The 9,752-nt window shown below is 41.9% G+C and overlaps 1 protein-coding gene across 1 annotated transcript in view; it reads right to left on the minus strand.

Moving 5' to 3' along the window:
* The window catches only part of Gdh (glutamate dehydrogenase, mitochondrial), a 52,257-nt gene extending 43,645 nt beyond the window's left edge, over window positions 1–8,612 (minus strand). Inside the window, exon 1 of the mRNA XM_019055761.2 lies at window positions 7,749–8,612. Coding sequence (XP_018911306.1) covers window positions 7,749–8,175 — 427 coding nt within the window. The 5' untranslated portion in view covers window positions 8,176–8,612. The remainder of the gene's footprint in view (window positions 1–7,748) is intronic.
* Window positions 8,613–9,752: the final 1,140 nt, after the last annotated feature.

Here is a 9,752-nt window from a genome sequence, read left to right on the forward strand (position 1 = left end):
ACAATGTTTCAAGAGTTTCCGCTCCTTTTATATTTTTTTGAGGAAAATAAATCCATATCTTGAAATTTGACGGAATATATTTTGCTAATAGAGAAGACAAATCAAATAAGTTTTCGAGAAGTTCGACTCGTTTTCGAAAAGGAAGTCAGCGACGTCGCAAACAGAGATACGTGGTTTAGCACTTTGCCAGGGTTGCCACAGAATTTAGAAAATGAAATTCCCTGACATTTCCCTGACACATTCTGGTGAAATTCCCTGACAATGGAGATGTTGCATGTGTGAGGAATTTGCGATTTGACTATCAATTCTTACGTAAAAGTTCGCGGGAAACACGATGGTGCCACTGGTTTTCTCTGAAATCAACTCCCAAGCTCAAAAAAAGCTCTCAAGTTGAGGCCGAAATGGTAGGGGGTATCCCACGCTATCGTGAGAGTCCACCTCTACATCAAGACAAACTCTCCATGCAAAGATAGGGAGCAAATACATTACAGGGTCTGCCGTGTTTCAATTTTACAGTCCTAAAATGAAAGTGGCAAGCCCTAGTCAAGTGTATTTGCTCCCTATCTTTGCATGGAGAGTTTGTCTCGATGTAGAGGTGGACTCTCAGGATAGCGTGGGATATCCCCTCCAGTTTGGCCTCAACTTGAGAGCTTTTTTAAAGCTTGGGAGTTGATTTCAGAGAAAACCAGTGGCACCATCGTGTTTCTCGCGAACTTTTCCATCAGAATCAACAGTCAAATCGGAAATTCCTCACACACGCAACATCTCCATTGAATGTGACGGATGCTTAAGAAGACATAGTTGAAAATAGTTTTCAGGCATTTGTTGTTCGAAACCTCAAACCCATTCTAGAGAGCAAATGAAGGTGATTTAACAAATCCCCGACATTTTCGCTATTATCCCTGACATTTCTCGGTTTTCCCTGACTTTTTAAAATTCCCTGACGTTTCCCGGTTTTCCCTGACTGCGGCAAACCCTGCTTTGCCCATCGAAATACGTTAGCAGGGTTGCTACTTGGTTTGGTGACTCCTAAGCTGGAAACGCGGCATTCGAGGACACGTTGCCGTTCGAGGAAGAATGATCGCATATTTTTACATAAATACTGAAATCGTCGAGAGGAAATTCGGCAACATTCAAGTGATCATACGGCGTTTCTCCTCAACAAGACGGTGAAGTTGGGCCCCGTGCCCAGGTTTGCAGCGTGAGCAAGGCCGCGGCAGGGACACACCCAGGTGAAGGAGTGAAATGTGTAAACACACCGAGTGAACATCTGCCTCCGGGCATTGAACGAGGAGATTAATCATAGAGAGGAGCCGTTTTCTGGAAAATTTCACACTTAAAACACCTCCGCGGCTTCTCATATTTTATGGCTCACAGCAATAAAAAAAAACTGAACATTTCTGCTTTTCTCTTCTCACTGGTCAAATCCGCGATGGAAAATTTCACCAGCATATATCGACGGTGTAAGTCGGCGATCACATGCCGTTGCAGGTTTGCGACGTCGCAGACTTCCTGTCATACTTTATTTTTTAAACGGAAAACAATTCAACGACAATTCTGTTAAACTGCCGTGAATTTTCTTCACTGTGCGAAGATAATGCTGAAAAAACTTCAAAGAATGATGTCAATTTGTTCTCCTTTAAAACAATAACAAGGAGGCGGAGATTTTCTGACACTGCGAACGAGATATGTGATTGCCGACTTACACCGTCGATATACTGCCGTACTGCTGTGCTAAGGAAAAACGCCGTACGAACCTTCAGGAGATGTCAAATTTCCTCCGATAAAACACGACTTCCCTGGTAAACTTATTAATATTTTTCTTCCAATTTTTCAGATAATTTTGTTTACAATTTCATCCAAAGTTCCTGAAAATTTCAGGGAAAAATAATCACAAATTTCCTCAAAACATTTCAGTAAAGGAAATTTGGCAACTCCCGAATGTTCATACGGCGTTTTTCCTTAGCAAGGTAGTATATGTAATCATCAATTTGCAAATTACATCAAATGTTGCCCAATTTCTTCTCATGTTTTATTTAAATAACAGAAAACTAATTATAATCAGCATTCTGACTTGAAATTTTGTACGTATGCATTTCGTCCATAATCTGAGGAACATTCCGAGAAAGCTCCAAAGCCTTGTGTTGCTCAGCTCTCTGCAGTGCTGAACCTTTCCCCTTACATTTTAAGAGCCCAGTGGTGAAGCTTGAACGATCGATTTTCGAAAAATCCCCTTGGTAAAGAATCGATTGTTTAGGTGCTTATTGCGAACACCCTGTTCATCGATCCTTCTCCATAAGTTTAAATGGTAGATCAATCGATAAATCGCAAGGCACGCCACGCCACTGTGAGAGCCACCTTGGCGGGAAAGACAAGTTTTTTCGAGCCATCTAAAATTTTTTCGAGGCCAAATTAACTTTTTGTAAGTGCATCATGGGGAATGAAATTGCGAGTTCAAAAAACTGACGGGGTGCGTCAACTTTCCAGGCAACAAAGCCCGATTTTTAGGCGTCTGACGAGGGCAGAACGCTGGTTTTCTGTTCAAAAAATAAAACGAGGGTTCAGCGTGATTCAGAAAATGAAATTTCCTCGCTTTTCTCTGATTTCCCAGACACACTCTGGTCAAATTCCCTGACAATTATTGAAGATATACCGGATGGACCCTCCACGGTTTACCCGACATTACTTGAAATTTTTTTCAAGCAAAACTTTCGTGAGGATTTGTCTATCTAAAAGACGCACTGTAACGAACAGGTGTGGGAGCTTTAACAAAAATTTCCCTGTTACACTTGTCATTTTCCTTGAATTATTAAAATTTCCTAACATTCCCCGGTTTTCCCTATAGCTACAGCAACCCAATCATCCACGTATAAAATTCAAGGTTTGACGGCAAAATTGTCTGATTTTTCCCAGAGGTGGATCCAGCAATTTGGAAACACCGGATTTCCTCAATTTAAACCTATGTTAAATGATCAATTCTTGTCGTAGCACCTGACCCCTACAAGAATCGATATATATCCATAGGTTTAAATGAGGGAAAGAACAATGTTGCCAATTGGCTGGATCCGCTTATGATTTCTCCTGACTTTGTACCCACAACCGAGAAGATGATATCGACTTTCCGGGCATTTCCCGACTCCTTAATATCTCGCCATCTTGCTCACTTTGGAAATTGTTCAAAAATGATTTAAAGGCCCTGACCTTTCAACTCGGGCCACTTTGTAGATTGTCAGGAACTGTAACGAGTTCAAAAATAGCGAGAGCGAAAATATTTACAGAATGAGTGGACGCACGGTGCGCAGCCCAGTTTTTGTCCGATCTACTAAAAATAACGCCGGGAACAAACATAATTCACACCAAACGCACGCCATTCGAATTTTCCGCCGTTCCAACCACACCGTCCGTCCCCGATTCGACGCAAAGTGGATCGAGTAACTCACAGAGGTCGGACATGAAATGTTTTACTAAATCTGCAAATTTCGATGTTTCATTCGTCACTTTTTAAATTTATAATGTGTTCCCCCGAGGAAATTTCACGAGGAAATCGATGGAACCACTTTTAAAATTTCAAAGATTTGTAAGAATGGAGTTATGAGCTTTTAAAGTTTGCAAATTTTGTCCGGCCTCTCACACTGACTCGATCCATTGTGCGACGCCTGATGCGTCGTGCTGAGGAAAAACGTAGTAAGAGCATTCGGAATTTTCGCGATTCAAATTTTCTCTCAGAAAATATTTATTTTTGAAGAGAAATATGAATATCTGTCTTTGAACTTTTGGGACACTTAAGATCAAATTACGAGGAAAATTCTCCGAAAAATAGGAGGAAAAATATTTACAAATTTTCCCGAAAATTAGTGATTTTTTCGCTCTCGCTATTTTTGAACTCGTAGCAGTTCCGGACAATTTACAGGATGGCCCGAGTTGAAAGGTCAGGGCCTTTCAATCATTATTGAACAATTTCCGAAGTGTGCAAGATGGCACGATCTTAAGGAGTTGGGAAATGCCTGGAAGAGTCGATAACATTTTCTCAGTTTTAGGGCCGACCCTGAATTTTCTCGACTCCACGATTTTCTTGCTCACTGAAGGTCTAAATTTTACGGCGTGCATTGTGGTCTGGTTATTTTCGGTCTCTTCTTTTGGTTTATTACCGGCCTAAATAAGTATGGGGCTGAAGACTGACTTTTGCGCAAATTTTTCCGTTTTTGACCGCAAACCCGCATTTTCGCCAAAATCGGCCAGTATTAGACCCGAAAAGAAGTTGGAGATTACCAAATTATGGTGCATTCCGTAAATTATAGACCTTCCATGAGCAAATATCGTGGAGTTGAGGAAATTCAGCGAGGGTGGGTTCAAAAACAACCTATATCGATACCCCTCCTATGTGCATAGTTCGATCTGCAATTTTTGCCGTTGTGTCTGATCTCTAAGAATCTGAGGAGTGGGATGGGATGCGGTACTTGAGGGGGGGGGGGATTTGGCATATTTTTTCGAACAGAAATGTCGCTCAATTATTTAGTAGAATCTCTTGTATTCAGGGTTATTCAAAAGTCACGCACTACTGGCCATAACTTTAGTTCTAATTGAGATATCGACTTGCGGTTTGTGAGTTTTTTCCTCATATCGAGGGGAAAACTTTTTAAGGTATTTTCCAGTTTTTGATCCCCTCGTGGGAGGAGGCGGGGGGGGGGGAGACTCAAAAATTTCAGGGGCTACCCCCCTCATGGCCAGTGGTGCGTAACTCTTGAATAACCATGTATATTTGCTGGAGACCGGCCACGTGGAATTCTTGGAGGGGGAAAAACCTTCATTCGCTTTTGACAGGGGTCGACACTAGAATGCGGCGACATGATCTCTGACCAAGTTCCTTCGGAACGAGGAGCCAGTTATTGATTGGCTGAAATTACGAGATGAACATCCTAGGCAAATCGCAACGTTGCAGTTATGCGGCGACAGACTTTCGTGTTGGAGTCTTCGGAAGACGATAGCTTCATTTTTTTTCATTGGGGGGGGGGGGGGGGGGGGGGTGGGAGAGGTTTGAAATATACGATTTTAAAGTCGTTTTCGCGAAATAAAGGAGCGTATGGAATTGCCTCTTTGAATTACGTAATGCTGATACAGGAGGTGTGAAGGGGTCTTCGCCAGCATTACGCATAGAGAAAAAAAGGAGGTGTTTGCATTTCGGGCATCTTGGAATTTTTTTGATGACGTAGGTCGGTACAGCGACGTTTATCATCGATTTTCTTGGAAATGGTGTAGTTTATGGGAGAAAGTATTCTATAAAAAGTGCTTGAAATTATATCATGAGTTGATTTAAGTAAAAAAATCGGACATTATGGTCCGTTTTTCATATTTCGAATTTCGGATTTCGCTGGCCAGGTTGTACCCACCTCCGTAACAGGGTAAACAAACCTCAAGATGCAAACACCTCTCCTTTTTTTTTCTCTGTGAGCATTACGTGACGTTACACTGGGATGAACGAGTATCGAGAAAAGCGTCACGTGATGATTATGAAGGATTTCTGAGGCGTTTTTTATCTCTTGTTTCGACGAATTTTCATGAATCGAAGCTTAAAACCAATGATCTTACGAAGCCGAAAACTGACACCATGCTGTTCTTCACTACGCCCCCCCCCCCCCCCCCCCCCCCCCCCCCCCGAAACCAAGACACTGTATTATTGCTTTGTTAGCTGCAACGCTTTTCCTTTGCCTCCTCCTACCAACAACCCAAATCAGATAAAATAATCTCTCAAATCTGTTGAATTAATTTATGGTGTTTTAAGTATCTATGTTTTAAAGAGCGGTAGGGGGTTTTACATGTAATTATCAAGACGGAACCAGCACATGTTTAAGGAGCGTTACAAGAGAATGAGAGGTATAGAAAAAACTGTAAAATTAGCATTATGTGGTTTAGGAATGATCCCTTACACGTCCACACATCAAATACCGCAAGCCTGCGCGTTTACGGACTGGATTATCTGTCTCTAGCAGAGCATTCAGACCAGGGGTGCAGAAAGTACATCAGTGTAAACTTTCACCAGCATCACGCAAATTTTCCCTACACAATATTACACAGCACAGTCAAGGTAATTTTGACAAAAAATCAGTGCGGTCAAAGTAAGTCTGACAAAAAATCAGCGTGGTTGAAGTAAATTTGACAAAAGTTAAGCATGATTGAAGTAATTTTAACAAAAAATCAACGCTGTCGAATTAATTTTAACAAATAATCAGCAAGGCTACCACCAAAGTGTGCACCGTGTTTCGCAGTACTCACCATTCACCCGCAATATATATCTCGCCGAATCGTGAACATTCTACACCCCTGATTCAGATTAAAGACAAGATTTAAGATGGTAGATTTTGACACTCCCTCAAAAACTGGTAGGAAAGTAATCTTGTTGTGTGTGAATTCTAACTAATTGCTTCAAAGGTATTCCTGACCATCTACGTACGTATGACTTTTGATCAAGATTTGAGATCTTGTGCATTCCGGGGAGAGGGAAAGGGCAAGAAAGTTAGAAAGCTGACACCAGGGGATCAGTTTTCCATGACACTGGACCCCCCCCCCCCCCCCCCTTATCATGGTCAAATGAAAAGGAAGCCTCAAACGTGAGATTTGAAATTCTCATCAAAATTTTAGAACTGATCGGTAAAAATCGGAAGAATGGAAAATTCCATTAGAAATTGAACTACTTACTTCAAAATTCAACCTACGTTTTATTTCTCAGTGAAAATCACAGCTTACTGAAGAAAGGGGTCACGGCCCCCTCCATTCACAATAACCTGCTACATTGCTGAACTACACTGGCATCAAATTGGTGTAGCAGTTGGATGGAAAAGTTGAAACAAAATCTTCTGACGGACATTGCAAAGGCTACACTTTTGCGAACCTGAGGCTGATGTACCTGAACGCCAATATCCAGTGTTACAACAATATCACACAGCGTTGGTGATTGAATCAAATTTTTTGGCGTCCAACTTTCAGTCCACTTTTGTTGTGTGAAAAGTCTGACTGTCAGAGTTGGGCTTAAGGTGATTCGTCAAGCTCGAGTGACAAGGTTGAACTGGCATGCAATATATCACATCCATTAGGTCAAAAATCTCGGCAGATTTTGAAATTTTAGCAAACAAAAGGATGATAGCCCCTGCGCAGGAGCCTAAAGAATCATTCTAGATTGAAATTGGCAAAATTCAGAGAAATGAAAGCAGAATGGTGTTAGGAAAAAAACCTTGCATTCGATACAGAAATCAGTTGCTGTATCGAATGCGAGGTTATTTCCTAATACAATTCAGCTTTCATTTCTCTGAATTTTTCCAACTTATGGGTTGAGAATGATTCTGTAGGCTTAGGCGCAGAGACTATTGTCCTTTTTCTTGCTAAAAATTCAAAATCTACAAGGGTTTTTGACAGATGGATGTGATATACAACATGCTAGTTTGACCGTGGCACTTGAGCTTGACGAATCACCTTGAGATGTAATATTTTGAAAGATTTATAACTTCTTCAGTTATTCCTAATATTTACCCAAAATGTTCTGATAAGAAATATTGCTGGGTTTATAGTTAAAATGGACGGAGAGAATGCATTAATGAGATATTGTGATCGAGATACAGAGTTTTTGAGTTTCACCATTGATATATATTAATAAGTATGGCACCGAGTTTGGCACCGAGGCAAAGGGCTCCTGTACTTATATTCCTTTTTTGAATGGAAAAATTAGTTTGCAAAATAAAATGCACAGGGAAACATACCTCCTTTACATGGTGTCCGGTGAGTGCTGTGTTGAGCTCGATACCCAGTGATCATCTCATAGTCTCCACTGTCCCTACGAACTGGGAAAGATATTTCAATTATGTGATCACACCGCTGCATTAGCATGAGAATACCTTTAACTTTCTTCTTCTTGTCTTCAATCGACATTTTGCCCTTAAGCTCGTCAACCAATTTGTCTTCAGCTATTTGACAGGCTCTGTGGAAAAAATATTCCACCATGTCGAAGAACCTGGGGTTCTCGGCTTCTGACACATCTTTTAGGTGGTCGGGTATTGCATGAATATCCCTCTGGATGCTGGAATGAGTAAGAACTGGGCTTACTCGAAGGAGAGCACTAACGTCTAAAGGTCCTTTCGCCGGTGCGAGACCGGCAACACTTCTCGCTAAATTCTTTAGGCAGATCATTTTAGGGCTGACAATTTAATAAAACGCAAACAAGGAAGAAGCTACAGCACACTGATAAGAACAAGTGAAGTTCCAAAATTTCAATCACGCATTTCAAAAAATCGGCACAATACTCAACTTACAAACGGTGAACGATAGACACGGGATAGAAAACCGACAGGAACAAAATAATAACTGTCACCGACGAGGACTGGCAGCGGTTTTCTATTTCTAGTGTCTACGATCGCGCACTATGAATCTAGTGATTAGACACAATCGAATCCCACCGTTTTACAACACTTACAGCTTCGAACTCACTTTAAAGACACGAAAACGCGAAAATTGCGATGCAAATAGGCGAACCTGAGTACGTACGTAGCTCGACTCGAGGCATGCATCACATTACAACATCATCACAAAATCACGAGTAAATAGTAAGTAAGTACACTGACTGGTACACAGCTTCAAGTGACAAGTGGAAACGTTCGCGAATCGCGATAACGCAAGGCGGATAAAGAATGGTGGTCGCATTTCGATTTTGGCTGCCATCTTGAAGCGTTGTGACGTCAGGAGGGTACGGGTTATGCCGTGCAATCCGAGGTTGAGTCGGCCCCCCCGGCCTCGGCCAGCCCATGTACCCGATGTACCCGATACCGTGTGACGTCCAGAGGGTACGAAATGCGACCACCATTCTTTATCCGCCTTGGCGATAACGGAGCGGAAAAGCAATGAGGAAGGGAAGGGGAAGGGAAGGGGTAGGTGAAGTGATGAAGGAGGGCCGTTCGCCATCTTGAAAATTTCTTGTGACGTAAAACCTCTGGTAAGCCTGTCAGCCAATGAGAATCAGGAACGACCGCCCAAGAGCAACGCTGCCAGGTCGATAAACACCTTCTAATTAAAGTTAATGTTTGGTCAAAAACCATTTGCGCTTATTTCGGAATAGCAATAATTAATTTAATTACTGCGTAGGGAAAGGGTATGAAAAAATTGGTAGCTTTCCACCGAGAACCGTGGTTGCCCACTTTTCCGCCATGATCCGCCCTCTTGAGTATGAGTAATCAGGAGGAGGACCTCTCTGGGAGGACCCTGTAGATGTCATAGAGTACAATAGAGTCGCAAAGTACTGGATCGCCGATGAAGTCACTTTTCGAGGCTGTTTTGTCCAGTTCTCCGGAGACTAGTGTGCGGCGACTAGCGATGACGCATACGCAGAGACTCGCGCTCAGCGCTCCCCACTCCCGACAGTCCCGACTCGGCTCCGTTCGTCGGCTAGACACACACTGAACCAGCTAAAATAAGTAGGCCGGTAATAAGTCTGAAATTGAGTCCATATATGAATATTATCTCGGAGTAACATACATTAATGGATTCATTATGGCTTTGAATATCTATTTCAAGCAAAATTTGCACAAATTAATACCGATGGAATTAAAAAAAGTCGAAAAAACACAAGCAGTCGTTGATTTCTCCATAAGCCACCGTGTAAAAAAATGCCGGTTGGTTCACACTTGGTATAAATCAGAAATTAAATCCCTGTATGAATATTATCCAGGAGTAATATACATCAATGGATTCATTATGGCTTTGACTATCTAATT

The sequence above is a fragment of the Bemisia tabaci genome, chromosome 2 (assembly GCF_918797505.1).
Source record: "Bemisia tabaci chromosome 2, PGI_BMITA_v3".
Taxonomy (NCBI): Eukaryota; Metazoa; Arthropoda; class Insecta; order Hemiptera; family Aleyrodidae; genus Bemisia; species Bemisia tabaci.